At 40.7% G+C, this 23,017-nt stretch overlaps 2 protein-coding genes across 2 annotated transcripts in view; one reads left to right on the forward strand and one right to left on the reverse strand.

Annotated features, from left to right (window-relative positions):
• LOC109927648 (extracellular calcium-sensing receptor-like) overlaps positions 1 to 23,017 on the forward strand; it is a 216,078-nt gene that overhangs the window by 60,907 nt on the left and 132,154 nt on the right. The gene's annotated exons all lie outside the window — the stretch shown is intronic.
• Positions 1 to 23,017, reverse strand: part of sec62 (SEC62 homolog, preprotein translocation factor) — a 40,208-nt gene that overhangs the window by 13,368 nt on the left and 3,823 nt on the right. Inside the window, exons 2-4 of the mRNA XM_048604171.1 lie at positions 13,635 to 13,743; positions 12,140 to 12,245; positions 8,188 to 8,389 (exon numbers count right to left, since the gene is read on the reverse strand). Of these exons, the coding sequence (XP_048460128.1) occupies positions 8,188 to 8,389; positions 12,140 to 12,245; positions 13,635 to 13,743 (417 nt within the window). The remainder of the gene's footprint in view (positions 1 to 8,187; positions 8,390 to 12,139; positions 12,246 to 13,634; positions 13,744 to 23,017) is intronic.

Consider the following 23,017-nt stretch of genomic DNA (forward strand, 5'->3'; position numbering starts at 1 on the left):
GGCCCTACTTTTAATTGTATAAGTCTTGCCCTTATTTGTCTTACCAAAGTGCAATACCTCACATTTATCCAAATGAAACTCCATCTGCCACTCCTCAGCCCATTGACCCACTGATCATGATCTCTTTCCAATCCGAGATAACATTCTTCACTGTCCACTATACTACCAATTTTGCTGTCATCGACAGACCTACTAACCATGCCTTCTATTCTCATCTAAATCATTTATATAAGTGATAAAAAGCGGACCCAGCATCGATCCCTGTAGAACACCGTTGGTAACAGGCCTCCAGTCCAAAAAACAACCTTCCACCATCACTTTGTCTCCTGCCATTAAGCCAATTTTGTATCCAATTGGCAAGCTCACCTTGAATCCCATGTGATCCAACTTTACTAATTAGTCTACCATGCAGAACCTTGTCAAAGGCTTTACTGAAGATCAAGTAAACAATATCTACCACTCTGCCCTCGTCAATCTTCTTGGTTACTTGCTCAAAAAACTCTATCAAGTTAGTGAGACAGGATTTCCCTCACATAAAACCATGCTGACTATCCCTAATCATTCCTTGCCTCTCCAAATGGTAATAAATCCTATCTTTCAGAATCACCTCCAACAACCTACCCAACACTGAAGTCAGACTCACAGGTCTATAGTTCCCAGGCTTCTCCTTACTTCCCTTCTTAAACAAAGGCACAACATTAGCAACTCTCCAGTCATCCGGCACCTCACTCATTATTATAGATGATACAACTGTTTCTGCAAGGGGCCCCGCAATTTCCTAACTTTCCACAACGCCCTGGGACACACTAGATCAGGTCCCAGAGATTTATCCATGTTTATATTTTGTAAGACCTCCAGCACTACCTCTTCTGTAATGTGAACAGTGCACAGTTACCTACATTTTCTTTCCTGTGCTTCATACTAGCTCAGAAATGAAGACTTCAGCCTAAACTACTGCCATTTCTTCCATGGCTTCTGTAGTCTGTTACTCTGCTTAACTACTTCCAGCTGCTGACTCTGTATTCTTAAAGCAGTAATCTCACTGGTCTTCCAGAAGGTTTTCTAAACAACAATATTTCTGAGTTCTCTAGCCTCCATTTCTTTTTCTACAGTAAAAACTGATGCGAAATATTCATTTAATATCTCTCCCATCTCCTGAAGTTCAACACAAAGACAACCTCTTTGAACTTTAAGAGGCCCTACTCTCTCCCTCTAGTTACTCTCCAGCTCTGAATGTAATTATAGAATCTCTTTGGAATATCCTTAACCTTATCTGTCAAGGCTATCTCATATCCCCTCTTTGCCTTCCTTATCTCCCTCTTAAAAATGTCCCCATACTCCTCATACTGGTCAAGAGGTTCATTTGAACTGAGTTGTCTATACCTAATATATGATTCTTTTTTATTCTTGACTAGAACCTCAATACCATTATTCATCCATTGTTCTCTAATTCTACCAGCCTCGCCTTTCACTCTAACAGGAACATAATGACTCTGAACTCTCATTATCACACTTTTTTATATTTAATTTAAGTTAAACAAAATTAGAAAGTCTACCAAAAATCAAAAGTGAGACTGAGATGACCCATTAAGATCCAGAGCTGAAACATACAGAAAATGCTAGAGAAACTCAACAGGTCTTGCAGTATCGGTGGGAGAGGGAAACAAAGCTAATGTTTTGAGCCTGGTATGATTCTTTAGTACTGTCTTTAAGATTTTAAACTTGCAGTATCTCAATTTTTTAATTTGTTTATGTAAGTTTAAGCTTCTAAACTCTATAATATCTATGCTGTATTATTTTCATTCCAATAAAGTTTCAGGTCTTTTGAGTAGCAAAAAGTATGCTTTTGTCTTTTTAGTTATTAAAATGGTGGTTTCCAGCTGGCAAAATGGGAGTTATCCTTGCAGCTTAGATGGAGTATTCCCCCTTCCTTCCAACTAAAATTATGCTGTCTTGCCTTTCATGGCCTAATATTCAAAACAGGTCTCTGTTCCCAATTTTTCAAATAAACCTGTGGCTGCGATCTTAATTTTTCTTGCCAAATCTGCAGTTTAATTATTTCCTGATCTTGTCAAAATCCTAATATTCTTATAACTTTCTTACTGTCTTCTAAATATCAAGTGTTGCCCTTTTATGAACTTAAATATGACTTTCTTGAAGCTGCAGCCTTCACACAAATTAACTTTCTGATCTTTACTTCACTGTAACAGCCTTGCCTCATAATGGGCGCTTGATATGGTGGTGACACTTTGTAGTCTCTATCCTTCCCAACCTGGTCCATTACACTGCAAATTTGAAGTTTTTTTTTACCCTTTCCTACAAGGATGTTGTTCTTCATTCATGGAATTCAAAACTGTTGCTTCATAATCAAAGCTTAAATCAGGACTGGACCTTCAGATCCTTCTTCTCTAAGGACCCTTTCTGAGGAAAATGACTAGTTTTTCTTTATGCTGCACAGTTACCTACATTTTCTTTCCTGTGCTTCATACTAGCTCAAATGAAACTTCAGCCTAAACTACTGCCATTTCTTCCAGTGCTTCTGTAGTTTGTTACTCTGCTTAACTACTTCTAGCTGCTGACTCTGTATTCTTAAAGCAGTAATCTCACTTGTCTTCCAGAACGTTTTTCTCCTGGATCGCACAAATTAGTTTGAAGGGTCACTGGACTGGAGATGGTTTTGTTCTTCGCAGATGCTGCCAGACCTGCTCAGTTCCTCCAGCAATTTCTGTTTTTATTATAGTTTTCCACTGCTGTTACATTGAGATATTTAAGTAGTGACCCTAACTATTGATCACCATGTTGCATGCCTGTGGAACCAACAACTGGCAACTTGTGGTTGGGTTCTAAAATCTATCACCAATCCTTTTTTTTTACTGGCTCTAAGGGCCTGTTTGCTTAACAATGGTACAGGATGAATCACTTGTGAGTCTTAAGAAGAAGAGGAATGTTTTAAGATGTAGTTTATTGCATGGTATCAGTAGGAAAAAGTAATATCTGCATGATAGAAACGAGACTTCTGACCAACATCAAGATCCAGAGCTGTACTCTTGTGTTCTGCGCTCAAGACTACTTGATATCAGCAGATTGGGCGGAACCAAATGCAATCTCCAACACTAACTCTTTCACATCTATTAGCATATGCAAAAATCTACAGGCTGGATGTTGTCAGGCCTAAAGCATTTGTTGTATGCAATGGTTTCAACCGTTTCCTTGATATCATGCTGAGTGAATTAAATTGTCTAAAGATGGTTGCATGTACTCCAGCCTATCTATTGCAGTGATGTGGACTCCCCCAAAATTTTTGGCAGGAATACTTGTGAAGCCTCCCACCTTGTTAATTATTTAATTCCTCATCACCATACATGACTGCATGTGACTGGACTGTAGAGCTCAGATCCAATTTGTTAATTGAGAGATCACTTTGTTCTATCAGCTGATCATTCCGTTGTTAATTTGCATGTGGGTGCTGTACTGTAACTTCTCCAGGTTGGCACCTTATTTTTGTTAAATCTGACACTACTCATGGCACACAACTCCTGCACTCCTCATTGAATCAGGATTGCGTCATTGGCTTGATGGTAATGGCAGAGTGGAAGGTATGCTAAGTGAGGAGTTTGCAGATTGTGGTTGAATACAATGCTGCTGCTAATGGCCCAAAGCACCTCATGGATAATGAGTCTTGAGTTGCTAGATCTGTTTAAAATCAAATACTTCAGCATGGTGGGAATACCACATATGAATGAAGGTATCCTTTGTCTCCACAAGAACTGTACAGTGGTCACTCCTTCCAATATCTTATGAACAGATATATCTGTGACAGGCAGATTAGAGAGGGTGAGGTCGAATATGCATTTCCTCCTGTTGATTCCCCCACCATCTTCTGCAGACCCTGTCTATCAGTTATGTCCTTCAGGACTCGGCATGCTGAATCAGCAAGCAGCGCTACTGAATGACTCTTGGTGAAGCACACTGAAATCACTCAGCTGCAATATATTTTGTACCTATCTGCAGTGTTTCTTCCTAATTCAACATTGAAGAGCACTGGTTCAACCAGAGGGAGAGCGTAAGTGGTAATCCACAAGGTTTCCTTGACCATGTTTGGCCTTATGCCGTGTGACCTAATGCTGTCTGGAGTCAACTTTGAGGATTGCCAAAGTCTTTTGGCTATATACCATTGTGCTACCAGCTTGGGTGGGTCTGTCTCCGGTGCAATTGGATGGAGAGATCTAAGACTGTGTGGTATTATTCTAAGAATATGATTACGTCAAGTTATTGCTTGGCTAGTCTGCAGGACAACTTTCACAATTTTGTCACATGTCCCTAGATATTAGTGAGGAGGCCTACAGCAGGTTCCTTTGTTCAAAGTTTTTGACAAGATTTGTAGCTTGGGTTGTGGATGAGGTTGTACATTTGCTCCCCGAGCTGGTGTGTTTGATTGCAGATGTTTTGTCACCCTGCTAGGTAATATCGTCAGTGTGCCTCTGGTGAAGCTTTGGTGTTCTGTCCCGCTTGTTATTTATATGCTTCAGTTTGCTGGGTGGTTGGCATCACTTCCGGTTCTGTTTCTCAGTGGTTTGTGTTTCGGGTCCAGTTCAATGTATTTGTTGATGGAGTTCTGGTTGGAATGCCAGGCCTCCACGAATTCCCTGGCATGTCTCTGTTTGATTGTGCTATTTGGATGTGTTGTTCCAGTCGAATGGGTGTCCCTCTTTGTCCGTGGGTACTGAGACCACTGAGAACTGGTTGTGTCTCTTGGTGACTAGGTGGTGTTTGTGTATCCTTATTGTCAGCTTTCTTCCAGTTTGGCCTATGTAATGTTACTCACAGGCCTTGCATGATATTTTGTATATTATGTTGGTTTTATTGGTTGTAGGTATGGGATCTTTTACATTCGTCAGTAGCTATCGTAGGGTGGTTGTTAGTTTGTGGGCTACTCTGATACCTAGGGGTCTGATTAGTCTTGTGATCATCTCTAATATGTCTCTGATGTACAGTAGGGTGACTAGTGTGTCTGGCCGTGTTGTCTCTTCTTGTTGTGGTCTTTCGCAGAGGTAATTGCAGATTGTGCTTTTTGGGTATCCATTCCAACTCCTGTTCTACTTTGCGCAGTTCTGGGTTGCTGCAGTGTGTTGTGGCTCATTTGAATAACATCCTGATGCAGCTCTGTTTATGCGTTCGGGTGTAGTTGCTGGTGTAATTAATTATCTGGTCCGTTTGGGTGGTCTTTCTGTATATGCTGGTCTGGAGTTCCCTGTTGTTCTTACGTTTCACCATTATATCTAGGAAGGGTAGTTGGTTATTGTTCTCTTCTCCTTTTGTGAATTTTATTCCAGAAAGGATGTTGTTTACGTGTTGGTGGGTTTCTTCTAGTCTTGCGTGTTTAATAATCACAAAGGTATCATCTACACAACGGACCCAGAGTTTGGGCTAGATAGTGGGGAGCGCTGTCCGTTCTAATTTTTACATTACCGCTTCTGCTATCAGTCCTGATATCGGGGATCCCATTGGTGTTCCGTTGATTTGTTTGAATATACAATCATTGAAGGTGAAGTGGGTTGTGAGGCACAGATCCAGCAGTTTTGGGTGCTGTCCTTGTTGATGTCGTGGGGTGTCTGCCTTCCTGATTTGTCCAGCAGTATGGCAATTGTCTCTTTAGCTACGTCGATGTTTATGGATGTAAATTGTGTTGTTATGGCAAAGGATATCATTATCTTGTCCTCTATGTTCTCCATGCCTGTGGATTGTCGATCGGTGGTTTATATTTTAAACTTTGTGGTAGTACCTGTTTTCTGAGGCATTCATGTAGGAAGTATAGTTGTTTGCAGATCGCACGCAGACAGAAGGCCTGTGGATAATGATACCCTTCGCCATAACAACACAATTTACATCCATAAACATCAACATAGCCAAAGAGACAATTGCCACACCGCTGGACGAATCAGGAAGGCAGACACTCCACGACACTAACAGCACCAACAAGGACAGCACCCCGAAACTGCTGGCTGTGCCTCACAACCCACTTCACCTTTAATGACCATATATTCAAACAAGTCAACGGAACACCAATGGGATCCCCAATTTCAGGACTGATAGCAGAAGTGGTAATGTAAAGATCAGAACAGACAGTGCTCCCCACTATCCAACCCAAACTCTGGGTGGGTTATGCAGATGGCACCTTTGTGATTATCAAACTCACAAGACTAGAAGAAATCCAATGACACATAAGCAATATCCTCACCGGAATAAGATTCACAAAAGAAGAAGAGAACAATAACTGACTACCCTTCCTAGATGTAATGGTGGAACGTAAGAACAACACAGAACTCCAGACCAGCGTATACAGAAAGACCATTCATATGGACCAGATACTTAATTATACCAGCAACCACCCCAACACGCATAAGCAGAGCTGCATCAGGACATTATTCAAACAAGCCACAAGACACTGCAGCAACCCAGAACTGCGCAAAGCAGAACAGGAACGCTTATACGGAGTTTTTAAAAGAAATGGATACCCAAAAAGCACAATCTGCCGTTACCTCCGCGACAGATCACAAGAAGACACAACATGACCAGACACACCTGTCACCCTACTGTAGATCAGAGATCTATCAGAGATGACCACAAGGCTACTCAGACCCTTAGGTATCAGGGTAGTCCACAAACCAACAAACACCCTGTGACAGCTACCGATGAACATAAAGGATCCCATACCCACAACCATTAAAACCAACTTAATATACAAAATACCATGCAAGGACTGTGAGAAACATTACATAGGCCAAGCTGGAAGAAAACGGACAATAAGGATACACAAACACCAACTAGTCACCAAGAGACACGACCTGTTCTCAAAGGTCTCAGTACCCATGGACAAAGAAGGACATGAATTCGACTGGGACAACACATCCATAATAGCACAAGTCAAACAGAGACATGCCAGGGAATTCCTGGAGGCCTGCTATTCCAACTGGAACCCCATCAACAAACACATTGAACTGGACCCAATATACAAACTACTGAAAAACAAAACTGGAAGTGATGCCAACCACCCCAGCAAACCAAGGCATATAAATAACAAGCGGGACAGAACACCAACGCTTCACCGGAGGGTGACGAAATGTTTGCAATCAAACACACTGGCTTGGCAAGCAAATCTGCCATCTCAGGTTCCTTTGTTGTTTCCAGTGGTAGCTTGACACTGCATGGTCTATCAGTTTTGTTAAAAATTTAACATTTCTGCCGTGGTTTTGTTTAACTAAGTGGCTTCGGCTGCTTCAGAGGGCAGTTAAGAATCAACCCACATCTTAGGTATAAAACCCTTAAGGTACTAGGAAAGGCTAATGGAGCCTTTACTGCAAAAGAATTTGAGTACAGCAGAAATGGAGTCTTGCTTCAGTTGTACAGGAGCTTAGTTGGAGGGCAGCTCCTGGAGTACTGCACACAGTTTTGCTCTGCTTGTCCCAGGAAAGATCTTAGTGCTATAGAAGGAGTGCAATGAATTTTCACCAGACTTGTTCCTGGGATGGTGGAACTGCCCCATTAAGACAGATTGGACAAACTGAGCCTGCATTCTCTAGAGTTTTGAAGAATGAGGGGTAATCTAACTAAAAGTTAGAAAATACTTAAAGAGAGAAAGGTTAAATGCACACAAGATGTTTCACTTGGTTGGTGAGTCTTGAACCATGGAACCACAATTTAAAAATAAGGTGGTTGTCACTTAGGTCCACAATGAAGATGTTTTTAAAATTCTACCAGAGGGCTGTGGTAGTTCAGTCTAATTATGGTTAAGATAGAGATTGACATATTTCTGAAGACCAGTGGTGTACAGTGTTACAGGAATGTGGTGGGTGAAAATTGAAATGTTCTATCAGCCATAATCATATTGAATGGCTGGGCAGGCTCAAAGTGCTGAACGGCCTACTCTGTTCCTAAGGTTGGGAATTCCTTCAAACTCCTCTATCTCTTTTTCCTTGTTTATATCAGTTCCTAAACTCTTTTTGATTAAGATTTTGATCAATTATTATAACATATCTTAAACATGGTTGTGTCAAAGTTTGCTTAATAATGTTGCCATGAAGCATCTTGGGATGTTTTACTAAGTTAAAGGTGCAATACAAATAAACGCATGTGCCATGTGAATTACCAGACACTTCGTTCATTTCACTCAGCAATCAAGTCTCTTACCTTTTTCTCCTTCTTGGTTTCTTCCTTCTCACCATCTTTTTTTTTCTCTTTCTTACTCTTCTCATCCTTTGAGATTTCTTTCTTGCTCTTCTTTTCCTCATCTTTGCTACTATCATTTTTCCCTTTCTCTTTTTTGATCTCCTTCTCAGACTTCTTTTTCATCACTTTCAATGCACGGTGGAAGAACTGTTTCTTCAGGAGCCTGTCAACATCACAAAGTAAAAAATGTTTTGGCCATTGCAAAAATATCTGTTTTCCTCTTTTTTCCCCCCTCTGCTGATGCCTACTCTTGCAGAGGAAAGTTTGCGGACATACCTGCTGCCATCTGGCAGCTCAAATTGCTGGTCAACACATATCCCTCAACCAAAGATACAAAACTAGATTAATCTGGTCATTATCTGGCAACTAAATATCCCAAGATATGAATGCTTCAGGCAGGATAGAGAGGGAGGTAAAAGGGGTAGAGGAGTTGCATTACTGGTCAAAGAGAATATCACAGCTGTGCTGAAGGAGGGTACTATGGAGGACTCAAGCAGTGAGGCAACATGGGCAGAGCTCAGAAATAGGAAGGGTGCGGTAACAATGTTGGGGCTGTACTACAGGCCTCCCAACAGCGAGCATGAGATAGAGGTACAAATATGTAGACAGATTATGGAAAGATATAGGAGCAACAGGGTGGTGGTGATGGGAGATTTTAATTTTCCCAACATTGACTGGGATTCACTTAGTGTTATGGGTTTAGATGGAGCAGAATTTGTAAGGAGCATCCAGGAGGGTTTTCTAGAGCAGTATGTAAGTAGTCCAACTCGGGAAGGGGCCATACTGGACCTGGTGTTGGGGAATGAGCCCGGGCAGGTGGTTGAAGTTTCAGTAGGGGATTACTTTGGGAAGTGATCACAATTCCGTAAGTTTTAGAATACTGATGGACAAAGACGAGAGTGGTCCTAAAGGAAGAGTGCTGAACTGAGGGAAGGCCAACTATAGCAAAGTTTGACAGGAGCTGGGGAATGTGGATTGGGAGCAGCTGTTTGAGGGTAAATCCATATTTGATATGTGGGAGGCTTTTAAAGAGAGGTTGATTAGAATGCAGGACAGACATGTCCCTGTGAAAATGAGGGATAGAAAGGGCAAGATTAGGGAACCATGGATGACAGGTGAAATTGTGAGACTAGCAAAGAGGAAAAAGGAAGCATACATAAGGTCTAGGCGACTGAAAGCAGACAAAGCTTTGGAAGAATATCGGAAAAGTAGGACCAATCTGAAATGAGGAATTAAGAGGGCTAAAAGGGGTCATGAAATATCTTGAGCAAACAGGGTTAAGGAAAATCCCAAAGCCTTTTATTCATACATAAGGAGCAAGAGGGTAACTAGAGAAAGGGTTGGCCCACTTAAGGACAAAGGAGGGAAGTTATGCGAGGAGTCAGAGAAAATGAGTGAGATTCTTAATGAGTACTTTGCGTCGGTATTCACCGAGGAGAGGGAGATGACGGATGTTGAGGTTAGGCATAGATGTTTGATTACGCTAGGTCAAGTCGGCATAAGGAGGGGGCAAGTGTTGGGTATTCTAAAAGGCATTAGGGTGGACAAGTCCCCAGGTCCGGATGGGATCTATCCCAGGTTACTGAGGGAAGCGAGAGAGGAAATAGCTGGGGCCTTAACAGATATCTTTGCAGCATCCTTGAGCACGGGTGAGGTCCCAGAGGACTGGAGAATTGCTAACATTGTCCCCTTGTTTAAGAAGGGTAGCAAGGATAATCCAGGTAATTATAGACCGGTGAGCCTGATGTCAGTGGTGGGGAAGCTGCTGGAGAAGACACTGAGGGATAGGATCTATTTACATTTGGAAGAAAATGGGCTTATTAGTGATAGGCAGCATGGTTTTGTGCAGGGAAGGTCATGTCTTACCAACTTGATAGAATTCTTTGAGGAAGTGACAAAGTTGATAGATGAGGGAAGGGCTGTGGATGTCATATATATGGACTTCAGTAAGGCGTTTGATAAGGTTCCCCATGGTAGGCTGATGGAGAAAGTGAAGTCACATGGGGTCCAGGGTGTACTAGCTAGATGGATAGAGAACTGGCTGGGCAACAGGAGACAGAGTTGTAGTGGAAGGGAGTCTCTCAAAATGGAGAGGTGTTCCACAGGGATCCGTGTTGGGACCACTGTTGTTTGTGATATATATAAATGATCTGGAGGAAGGTATAGATGGTCTGATTAGCAAGTTTGCAGATGACACTAAGATTGGTGGAGCAGCAGATAGTGAAGGGGACTGTCGGAGAATGCAGCAGAATACAGATAGATTGGAGAGTTGGGCGAAGAAATGGCAGACAGAATTCAATCCAGGCAAATGTGAGGTGATGCATTTTGGAAGATCCAATTCAAGAGCGAAATATATGGTAAATGGAAAAGCCCTGGGGAAAATTGATGCACAGAGAGATCTGGGTGTTCAGGTCCATTGTACCCTGAAGGTGGCAACGCAGGTCGATAGAGTGGTCAAGAAGGCATATGGCATGCTTTCATTCATTGGATGGGGTATTGAGTACAAGAGTTGGCAGGTCATGTTACAGTTGTATAGGACTTTGGTTCGACCACATTTGGAATACTGCATACAGTTCTGGTCGCCACATTACCAAAAGGATGTGGATGCTTTGGAGAGGGTGCAGAGGAGATTCACCAGGATGTTGCCTGGTATGGAGGGCGCTAGCTATGAAGAGAGGTTGAGTAGATTAGGATTATTTACATTAGAAAGACGGAGGTTGAGGGGGGACCTGATTGAGGTCTACAAAATCATGAGGTATGGACAGGGTGGATAGCAAGAAGCTTTTTCCCCAGAGTGGGGGACTCAATTACTAGGGGTCACGATTTCAAGGTGAGAGGGGAAAAGTTTAAGGGAGATATACATGGATAGTTCTTTACGCAGAGAGTGGTGGGTGCCTGGAACGCGTTGCCAGCAGAGGTGGTAGAGGTGCGCACGATAGTGTCATTTAAGGTGTATCTAGACAGATACATGAATGGGCAGGGAGCAGAGGGATACAGATCCTTGGAAAATAGGCAACAGGTTTAGATAGAGGATCCGGATCGGTGCAGGCTTAGAGGGCCGAAGGGCCTGTTCCTGTGCTGTAATTTTCTTTGTTCTTGTTCTTTGTATCCCATTGTTATTGATGGAAACTTGTCAGCAAATTGGTTGCTGTGTTTCTCACATTTTAACAGTGACCAAATCTTAGAATTCACTGGCTGTAAAACATTCAGGGATGTCCTGAGCTTGTGACAGATGATAAATAAATGAAAGCCTGCTCGTTACTAAACTTCCACTGGAAAATTCTTTCAGCTAAATCCTGGAATCATGGTGCTATTTCTTAGGCCATTTTTATCAAACTGAGAAATGGTTTTGTTGCTCAGTGTTATGGGTGCACTTATATTTGTTATTGAATGTACATGAACAAATATTTCAACCACCTTTTTAGGCACGATTTTAAATAAATATGGGTAAATGGGAATGGACTGGAAAGCTCACTGCTGTACAGTCCAACCAGGATCACCCTACCCATTATGGCAATGGTTTGCAGAGTTATCTGGAGTTGTAGGGAAGGAGTCCACTCACCCTTCCAGTTTCTAGTTATAAGCCAGCAGTACTGTAGACCAGCCTAGTTCAGATATCGGGTTACCAAGCTTATCACCGGTTCCACTCTTCAATCATTAATCATGGAGCTATCACATTCCAAAATGACTCTGCTTACGAAAATGGCATTATGTGCTAGAAAAATGGATCAGAATAGTTGGGTAGTTGTTTTTGACTGGCCGCAACTCAATGGGCCAAAGGCCCTTTTTCTGTGCTGTAGACTTTTATGACTGCAAGCACATTCCAACCTCATCTGCCAATCGAGGAAGCCCAATGATGTCAACAAGAGGAAAACAGACTTTACAAAATTAGCACTTACAAACTTCCACTCACCTGTTGCAGTATTCAACCACTGATTCTCGGGTTGTAAAGACTGCTTCCTCTCCTTTCTTTGATTTTGCCCATTTTGAATCCAGCAAGCAGTCCACTGCTTTGGAAGCTGAAAGGCGATGACAACATTGCACAGTATTTACAGCACAGAAACAGGCCATTCGGTCTAAGAGGTTCATGCCGGTGATACGAATTTCATCCTATCACTTTTCTTCTTTCCCTTCTCTGTTGTGTAATTGATGGTAGATAATAGGAATATGGCTGATGAAATGATAAAAGATTTTGCTCTGCCTCAATTATGGAGGATGTAAAAAACATTCCAGCAATAGCTGTAAATCAGGAGATGTCAAGAATGAATGGGGAGAGCGTGGGTGTATGGCTTTAAAATTAGAATATTAGCCATGATCATGTTGAATGGCAGAACGGACTCGATGGGCTAATTGGCCTATTCCTGCTCTATTTTCTATGTTTTTATGAATAGTCTTGACCAGTTGGATGTGAAAAAGATGATTCCTGCTTTGGGTCAGTACAGAACTAAGATACAATGATTGAAATTAGGGATTGCCCTTTTAGGATAGAGATTAGGAGAAATTTTCTGAGGGTTGAAAGACTTTGGAACACACTGCCTCAGAAAGTGATGGAGGCAGGGGTCAGTAAATAATTCTAATAGAGAGTTAGATAGATTCTTGTTAGGCAAGGGAATCCAGGTTATCGGGGCAGTTGAAAATGTGGAACTCGAAACACAAACAGGTCAGCCATGAACTTATTGAATGGTGGAGCAGACTCAAATGACAAATGGTCTCCTTCTGTGCGCACGTTCAAATGTTCGTTCCAATCAAAATCTCAACATGCAAACAAGTTTATATTTCATGGACTACAAACTAAAATTTAGGTATTCACAAAAAAGAAAGTTCTTCAAATAGAATTACTTTATGCAAAAGGTCATAAACTTGTGAAGAACTGGTGAGGCACTGGATTCAACAGATAAGTGGAAATGTAGCCAAATAAAAAGTGTGGGATTGAAGGACAGGGTGAAAAGTTATGAAGTAAAATAACATTCATGAAAATGCACAGACTTGTCAAATTTAAGTCTTTGCTTCAGAGTACAGCTTTTTTTTCCACGCACTGGAATGTCTCACCTACAACTGTCTTCAGAACAAGCTGAAGCTTTCAAGACTGAGATCAAGAGATTTTGGTTTGGCAAGGGTATCAGGAGCTAGGGTGGATAATCTTAAATGGACATCAATTGAGTAACTTTGTCCAGATATTCTGGATACAAACACAGGCACTAACAGGCTACATTATCTTTAAATTACTTTTCTTCTGCGTGGATCTTCGAGATCTGTGTGTGATAGCATGTCCGAAAGCAGAAGTTAATGCTGGCAACAGTTTGGCACACAAATCACCAACACAGGCACAATACAAGCACATATACAAATATATATGCATGCATTTGGCACTTGCGTAAATTGTTTTAATTTTGGCACTGTGATCTTACCAATGAAATAATCAACCCTGTGGCCCATCATGGTGGTCGACTTAGTCGGGCAATTGAAGCGCAAGTACTTGGCCACTGCTTTCTCCTCTTTAGTTGGTTCTCCCACCTCCTAAAATACAAAAGATAGCGGCACACTCAAATATTCATCCTCAATAGAGTTTTAAAATTGGAATTGCTCCTTCCAACCACTCATTTGAAATTAAAATGGTCCTTAATTAACAAGTTCACTGGATAATATTGTACAACTCAATACAGGGTCTGAGCAGCATAAGGTCAGTGCAGCACACAAAGTTTGCTGAAACAGACAGTCTCATTTAGTTCTTTAGAGAAGTGATTTAACTGAGGCTATGGAATAATTGCTCAGTATTTCAAGAATTTTCACCAAGATTGTAGCAGTCATAAATTGACCGATATGGGACTAAATAAAATAAAATATTTAGTCAGTGACCAGTTCACTTTATGACCCCGTTCATAACATGTACACATCCAATTAGGCTCCATACTGCTCCATTAGCAAACTCAATTTTCAACAACATGATGGAATATGTCATTAGCAGTGCAGTTCATTAGCACCCAGTCAATAACAATCTGTTCACTGATGTCTGGTCTGTATTCTGTCAACAGCATTTAGTTCCAGATCTTGGTCCAAAGAGGCATATATGCAATTCAACTCATCATGTGGTAGCATGTTCCACATTCTAATCACTTTCAGGACAACAGAGTTTCTCCTGAATTTCTGCTTGCATTCCTTAATTGACTTTCTTATTTCTGGCCCCTAGTTATGGACACCCCTAAAAGTGGAAGGATCCTTATATCTAAAGATATGAAAGAGTTTGATAGAAAAAAGACAAATTAAGTTACAAAACAGATTATGTATGGTCATTAAGTCTACAAAAGCATACTGGTTCAGTCATTCTCTGAATCTTTAGAAATTCACCAACTTTTGACTTATGAAAACAATTATTTTCAATTGACATTGTTTAAACTGAACAATGTTTAAAAGCCCACCTTTTCCTGAAAAACCAAATTACTATCATTTATATAAATGCTTTGGATGTGAACATAGGAGGTATGGTTAGTAAGTTTGCAGATGACACTAAAATTGGAGGTGTGGTGGACAACAAAAATGGTTACCTCAGAGTACAATGGGATCTCGATCAGATGGGCCAAAGGGCCACAGAGTGGCACATGGAGTTTAATTTAGATAAATGTGAGGTGCTGCATTTTGGAAGAGCAAATCAGGGCAGGACTTATACACTTAATGGTAAGGTCCTGGGGAGTGTTGCTGAACAAACAGACCTTGGAGTGCAGGTTCATACTTCCTTGCACGTGGAGTTGCAGGTAGACAGGATAGTGAAGAAGGCATTTGATATGCTTGCCTTTATTGGACAGTGCATTGAGTTTAGGAGTTGGGAGATCATATTGTGGCTGTACAGGACATTGGTTAGGCCACTTTTGGAATACTGCATGCAATTCTGGTCCCCTTGCTATAGGAAGGATGTTATGAACTAGAAACGGTTCAGAAAAGGTTTATAAGAATGTTGCCAGGGTTGGAGGGTTTGAGCTAAAGGGAGAGGCTGAATAGGCTCGGGCTATTTTCCTTAAGCGTCGGGGGCTGGCGGGGTGACCTTATAGAGGTTTATAAAACCATGAGGGGCATGGATAGGGTAAACAGACAAGATCCTGGGGTGGGGTAACTCAAAAATTAGAGGGCATAGGTTTAAGGTGAGAGGTGAAAGATTTAAAAGGGACCTAAGGTGCAACTTTTTCCACGCAGAGGGTGGTGCGTGTATGGAATGAGCTGTCAGAAGTAGTGACGGAAGCTGGTACAATTACAACACTTAAAAGGCATCTGGATGGGATATATGAATAGGAAGGGTTGAGGGGGATTTGGGCCAAATGCTGGCAAATGGGACTAGATTTATATAGGGTATCTAGTCTGTATGGAAGAGTTGGACTGAAGGGTCTGTTCCCATGCTGTACAGATCTATGACTCTACTAGGTTGTAGTTAACTAAAATATGTATTTGAAGTTGGCCATTTCTTCAGTTATTCTTTAATGATATTGTTTCAGGAGACACAATATGAAATCTGCATCTCAATGTCAATAATACTGTCCGATAAGGCCTTATATATATATAGAATATAGAATATCATATAATGCAATAACTAGCCTGCCTGACGGTTAACAAGTTCCCTGCTGGTTACTTTTCCACCTGCTGATACAGAGTGCTTTCTGGGTGTGCTAAATTCTAACAATATCAGGCTCAAAATAACTGGTAGCAAACTTGTTGATTGGAGGCACAGGGATTGTACTCAGTAGATGCATTCAAATCACCATGCAGTTCTTTTTAAGCAATAAACTCCTGGCTTCCTGTAGTTCCAAAGTACAGTCTATTTCTATTATGTGCAAATTCAAAGTCATTAATGTTTATAGTACAAAATACTTCTGTAAAAAATGCAACAAGTGACTTTGAATAAAACAAAATGAACAGAAGTATCTAAATACAGGAATGGAGTCTCCCTCAATGAGAAACATTTTTGTTCTCAAGCAACTAATGACCCTCCATGAAAAAAATCTCATTTCTAATGGAACATATTTTACACTCTTTTCCAATCAAGCAGCAACTTTCAGCCAATAATGCACTTGAGAGCAACTTAGAAAGTAACAGTTTTCCACTGGAAGAATGATCCAATCTACTGGATTGGTACAGCCAGATGCCAATGAGGATGACAAGTTCTGTTCAGTTTAAATTCAGTCTTTGGCCTCCACTGTTCATTTAATTCCAGCATGCTTATATTGCACGCATCATTGTCAAGGATATAGCTGATGGAGTTCCAGAAGTAAGTCACTTTTTTTCCCTATTGGCTTTCAATAGCTCCATCATACAATGGACAGTTCAGAACAGTGATGCCTCATTACAAAAACTGCTTCAAAGCTCCTTCTTTCTCAGCATCTGATATAATCATATGGGAATTTCAGAAGCCATGACTTGCTAATTTCACCCTGCAGTGCCTAATTTAAAGGCTGTTCTGAGAATCACATTTCAAATATTCAAGATCTTTCAATTAAAAGAAAATAAAATGCTTTGCTCTATGTTGACTGGTGGTTTAACTGTGCATTCTTTAGTTATTAAATTTGGCAACCCAATTTTCCCAGCTAAACAAAATCTCCAAAACGTGTAAGGAATGATTTGAGTACCCAACTTTATAGAACAATTTTCACTTAAGGAAATAAATGAGCTGATCCTAAGCAACATTAATTTTTATTTTGTGGCTTGCATCTGAAAGGATCAAGAAAATGTACTTTCCTGCAGCAGCTCAAAATCTGCAAGTACAATTTGCAAACGTTTAAAAAATCTGCTGTCAGAATCATTCTGAAAACAACTCTTACTTCCCTTTCCTCTTCAAAAATCCTTCAATGTGTTTGTTTTCGTCCAGAGCTTTGACCACAAATTTTGGGTGGACAACACCAATTCAGTAGTAAGGATATGTTTTAGCTGAGGGACTATTTTGACAAAGAACAGGGGAATTTCCCCTTGCATTATGGCCAATATTTAACGCGCAGTCAACATCACTAAAAGAGCTGACCTCGCCATTATCACTTAGCTACATGTGGAAGCTTGCCAGGCACAAACTGACGTGTTTTCTCCATTATATTACAATCATAGCTTAATTTCCGAATCAGAGTGATGCCAATAGCATGGGTTCAGTGGGTCCAGCACCAGCTGAGGATACCATGAAGGACTTTCCCTCACAACCTCTCCCCTCACTTTAGGCATGACAACTCTCTGGTTAAACCATTACCAATCATCTTTTTCAAATCAGAGAGCAGCCTATGGTCTGGTGGGGCTATGGCGACTTTTATTACAGTTTAAGTTTACTTAAATCCATTTAAGTCTGGCGAACTACGTAAAGGATGTGCAAGTAAGGCTTTTCATTGTTCAACAAAGTTTCAACACTAGTCTGCACAGGACCACATATAAAAAAAACATTCTTACAAATTGACAACAGTTACCGTCAACATGCCATTCATTACTGACCACATGCTATAATGATTAACGCAGCTTTGCACTGTCACTGAGAATTCCAGCTAACTAGTGAAGTGGAAATGAAAAGTGAAAAGGCCCGAGGCTACTTAATCATAACAGCAATGAATTGAATTACAGGTAGTTCTCCTATAACACGATACTTGTGCAACCTCGCACTATCGGAAATTGCTATAGTAAATCATGTTATAAGGAAATCGCTATATTGTACAGTAGAAAGTCCACGTTATCCAAACAGTGTCCACTATTCATCAATCGCATTACAGCCAATTCACATTGACGAAACATGCGTTATAGCAGAAATACTTGTATCACACTTTACCTCAATCATGTTGTTAATGGCATGGGTACTAAAAATTGGGATGGAGGAGCAAATTATTTTCTTGGTGATAAATTTATATCCCTAACATTTATTTATGAAAGAGATTTTATGTTGAAAATAACTAGTATTTCCTATCTCTCCCAATTCAAGACCTACCTTTTATGTTGTTTACATCCCAGTGTATTTTAGGTGTTTGTAGGTATTTTAACTATGGCACTAATATCTATCCTTGGGCAATCAACCTCAAACTTTGTGACTTGAGTCAGACATTGACTCTCTGTACAAAAAAAAAGTATTAGCTGAGTCACCTACGGATAATGAATAGGACTCTTCCTTCCAAGTCATGAAAATCATGGATTTCAAATCCAACTCCAGGACTTGAGACAACATAATCAAGTCTGGCATTCGCTATTTAGTACAGAGAATACTTTGTGGATAGAAAATAGTGTGGTATGAATTATATTCCAAACATTATAGACAAGCAGCGATTGCATGAGAAATGGCCAGCTGGTAATGGCACTTAGTAAAGATTAAAAGATGAGGCAATTGACTGACAAATATAACATGCCAACGCTTAGGAAAGATGGTTTGGAGATATTACAGACTGAAGTCATCAACTATACAAAATACCGTTGGCAGCAAGCTAGTTTTTGAAAACTTATTACAGGTGAGAGATGCAGGCGAAGGGTTCCCCTGGCAGCAAGTACGGCACTGGGAAGGACAAGGATTATCTGGTAGAAGGTACTGCACTAGGGGGGATAAGTGATGAGGGTTCCTGACACCAAGAAATTGATTTTAACATAAACTGACAACAGAGTCTTCAAGTCAGTAGCCAGCTTCTTGGCAGTGCTATCTGACATTATGGGCACAGGGGATCATCCATAACCTGTTCTAATGACAACTGAATCAAATTTCAAATCATCTTTCAATTGGAAACAAAGGATTCTGGAACATTGATAAGTGTTGATGTGGACCAATGGCATCCAGACTCTATTACATCATTCACCTTGTCTCCCTTGTATTCCTGACACTCGTATGCTGGAGAAACCTACAACATGCACAAGTAGAAGGGATAAATTTGCAAAGTTTCAGACTCCCCCACTTTTCCCCCCTCTCCAATTTTAGTTATCTCTTACAACCTGTCAATTTTTCAAAGCAATTGGCCAGAATATGATTAGGTTAAACTGCAAAAGCCTTTAGTTGCGACAGATTGACAGCTACCAGTTTGCATCTAGCAGGATAATGGGAAATGTTCAGTAAACAAACAGATCCTGCAAGCCTTGTTAGTTTTGTATGTAATATTAACAAACAAGAGTGCAGATGTACAGCATTGAGTGCTTAGTGCAATTCAGGAGCAGGCAGGCAAAGACTCACCAACTCCATAAACTTTACTGCAACTAAGTCTAAATATGCCTGGAGGGATTTTGATAACAATTACCAAGGTTTCCTCATCACAAAATTTGCATGCACCAAAAAGTGGTAAATTAGAACATCTGCATTACAATCAGCATTACATCTGCACTTAGCTCATAATCCTGGATTAGTTTCTAAATTCATATCAAAATCCAAAATTCAAGCTGAGATATAGATTTTAATCCCATTTTTAAATGTGGCACATGGGATGGACTTCTGCCCCATGTAGTCACTTTGCTCTGCTTGCTGTATGGGTTCCGAATGAAGTGAGCAGGTGCTAATGGTGAGATGACACCAAAAAGGCTATCCAGCTTGTACTGGACACAATAAGTAGCTCCTCCTGCGGCAAACACTATAATCCCAAATACAACTGGTATGTCACTTTCGAAGTCCCAAACACAGGATTTAATGGGCATACAATGTTTTATAAGAACCAAGAAACAGGAGTAGCTGTCAAAAAGACCATGGTTGATCTGATGTGGCCTTAACTTCACTTTCCTGCCAGTATCTCCATAACCTTGTCTCCATTGTTAATCAAATATCTGACTAACTCAGTTTGAATATATTCAGTGTCGCAGTCTCCACTGCTCACTGAGGGAGATTTCCAAATACTGATGACCCACTGAGAAAATGCATTCCTCTTCATCTGTTTAAAATGGGAGACCCCTTATCGATTCTGTCATGGGCAGCTGTATCTGTGGCAAACAGATTCGCAAAGATCTTGTTGGTTCCCTTGCTACTTGCCACAGAACCAGTCTAACAGCCAAGTGGTGCTGTGGTGGTGGACATTGATGTCTCTCCTCACCAGTGTACATGCTGTGCCCTTGCCACCCTCTGTGCTTCCTCCATGTGTTGTTCTCAAAGGGAATTAGGGATGTGCAACAATGCTGTCATAGCTAGCAGCACCTACATCCCTTGAATGCTTAAAATCTTAATGACAACCCAGATAGTGACTAGCTACAAGGTTACAATCCTGAAGGTGAGCAGATGTCCATAAAAATATAAAACAAGCAGCCTCTATTCTGAAGTTCAGGTTGCTTTCCAAACCGTTTCTGCAACAGCGCATACATTTAGTACACTAGATACAAGGAGGAGAAAAAATCCTGAGGAATAAATGCACTAGCAACAACTGTCCATATGACGATGAGTGGAGACATGGGAATTCAGACTATTTTGTTAAGAAATCACCAATTAACATCAGTGAGCAAAATTAACTGTCTGAAAGCAGTTGATTGGGGGAGAAGTTATTCGACCAGAAAAAAAACAGGAGAATAGTCACTGAATTAGCAGGGAGGGGCTACTGGATAGAAATTTCTGGGACGTGAGTATTGCTACTAAAGCCACATTCAATGGTTACGCAGAGTAGTCTAACAGTTCAGAGCGTTGTTACAGAAGACTAAACCAGTGTGCAATTGGAACAATGAACAAGTCAAACTTGGACGGAAAGCCAGACTTGAATTTTATGACAATAGGTCAATTTCTGCATTTTACCCCTGTTAATCCACAAATTACCTTAACTATAACTTCTATTGTACCCAAATACCAAGCTATTACCATATTCAAGAATTTTAACCTTGTACTACTGTACACTATGGTATTTTCTCAGATGACCATACCTGGTGCTATCTGCCACCTGTACCAGTATGTGGTAGTTGGGAAAGGTTCTTTTAGGTCAAGCCTTTGCTTCATCTTGTGGCTATCAAAGGATTAATAGTACAGGATATGCCACTGTAGAGTATCAGGAGACCCGGATTCAAGTCTCACCTGTTCCAGAGGTGTGTAAAAAATATCCATAGAACCTGCACTGTTCTCACTGAGGCAGTGGTAACCCACCCCACCTCTGAGCCAGAAGATTTCACTTCAACTCCCACTTCAGGATCTGATGGTCATAGAGGGGTGTCATAATATGTCTGAACAGATTGATTAAAATTATTATATATGAATTCATATCATTCACACTATGAGGATTTCCTATCATGTATCACCACTTGCTACTGATGCAAACCTCAAATTAGTACAAAAGCCAGAGCAAGTTTAAGTGGTCAATGCAATTTGGAAATGTAACCCTCTGAGTCACCGAATTGTCAAGCAATGCACTTACTGATCAGGATGTGGAGGTGCACCTGATGAAGGGGCAGCGAATTGAAGGCTTGTGATTTCAAATAAATCTGTTGAATTGTAACCTGGTGTTGTGTGATTTCTGACTTTTCTGATCAGATAGAGGATCACTGCCTCAAGAGGACTTTAACACACTCATTTCATGGACACTGGCACATGCTCACAATCTCCAGAAACAGTATTGCTCTCATATGGTTCACTTGCACAAATATCATCATTGTTAACATGCTATCCCTTTGAACAGCCATTTCAAAGTTAGAATTACGATAGTCAGAAACACAATGGGGTTTTTAGCATGATCTGTAAAGTAAAAGAACACCTCCCAAAGAATAACAAGGTCAAAATGGTTACAGGAGCAATCATTTTCATCACTTTCCGCTCTCTCCTGCGTGGATACAAATCTAATTTTCACAATATTTTAACATTACCCTTTATCCATAACATAAAAAGAGTTAGTAAGGACATAGCCTGTTATTGGGTGTTTCAATTCATCTGGACAATTGCGATGCCTTCACGTTTTACAATTGCAGGTTTTGAAGCATTCTGTATATCTGTAGGAAATGACCCTAATTTTCACAGCTTAGCCTCTTGCAAACAACTTCAATCGATGTAACATTAGAAAGCCAAGTGATTCATGGGAGAGATTCTCAATCAAAATTTGACATCAAACTAAGTTACGAGATATTTGGATAGCTAACCAACAGTTTGATCTAAGAGTGGAGCTTTAAGAACAGCATCTTAAAGGAGAAATGCAAGGTTAGGAGATATAAACAGGGAATTCTCGAACTTACAGCCATGGCAGCTTAAAGCATGATGCCGAACGGTGTATCTATGAAAATCAGATATGAGCAAAGGGTCAGGTTTGGAGGATACAGATCTGAGGATTATAGGGCTTGAGGAGGTTAATGAAATAGAAAGGAGAGAGGCCACTGAGGGGTTTAAAAACAATGAAAACTTTAAGATTGAGGCAACTTATTCAGGCCAGTGAGTAGAGGCATGATGGATGAATGGAACTGGGTATGTTAGGAAACAGCAACATTTTCTCAGAGGCCACAGATACCCTTCAGACATCCAGATCAGCATAATGAATTTAAACAACAGGAAGTGTTGGTTGGCTGCCATTACAAATCACTCAGCTGTTGCAGTTCTCAGTTCTTTTAGGTAAAACCAAATTTGCATTACAGATCAATTAAGTACTTGCAACTTAGCTAGTGAAAACATGCCATCCATGACCTTAGCCGTCTTATACTAACTGAACTACAATGTCTCCTAATTTGGCGATGACTTCATATTTGAAGTATCACCCTTGTTTTCAGAATCTGCCAACGGCCTCAACCCTCCCCACCTATAACCTTCAGCACCCCGACAACCCTCGGAGAGCTCTCTGTTCCTTCAATTTTGATGTCTGTGCATTCTGGATTTTCACTACTCTGACAATGGCAGCCATGCCTTTAGGCATCTGGGTACTAAACTCTGGGATTT

Source organism: Rhincodon typus, chromosome 13 (assembly GCF_021869965.1).
Source record: "Rhincodon typus isolate 14 chromosome 13, sRhiTyp1.1, whole genome shotgun sequence".
In the NCBI taxonomy this organism is placed as follows: domain Eukaryota; kingdom Metazoa; phylum Chordata; class Chondrichthyes; order Orectolobiformes; family Rhincodontidae; genus Rhincodon; species Rhincodon typus.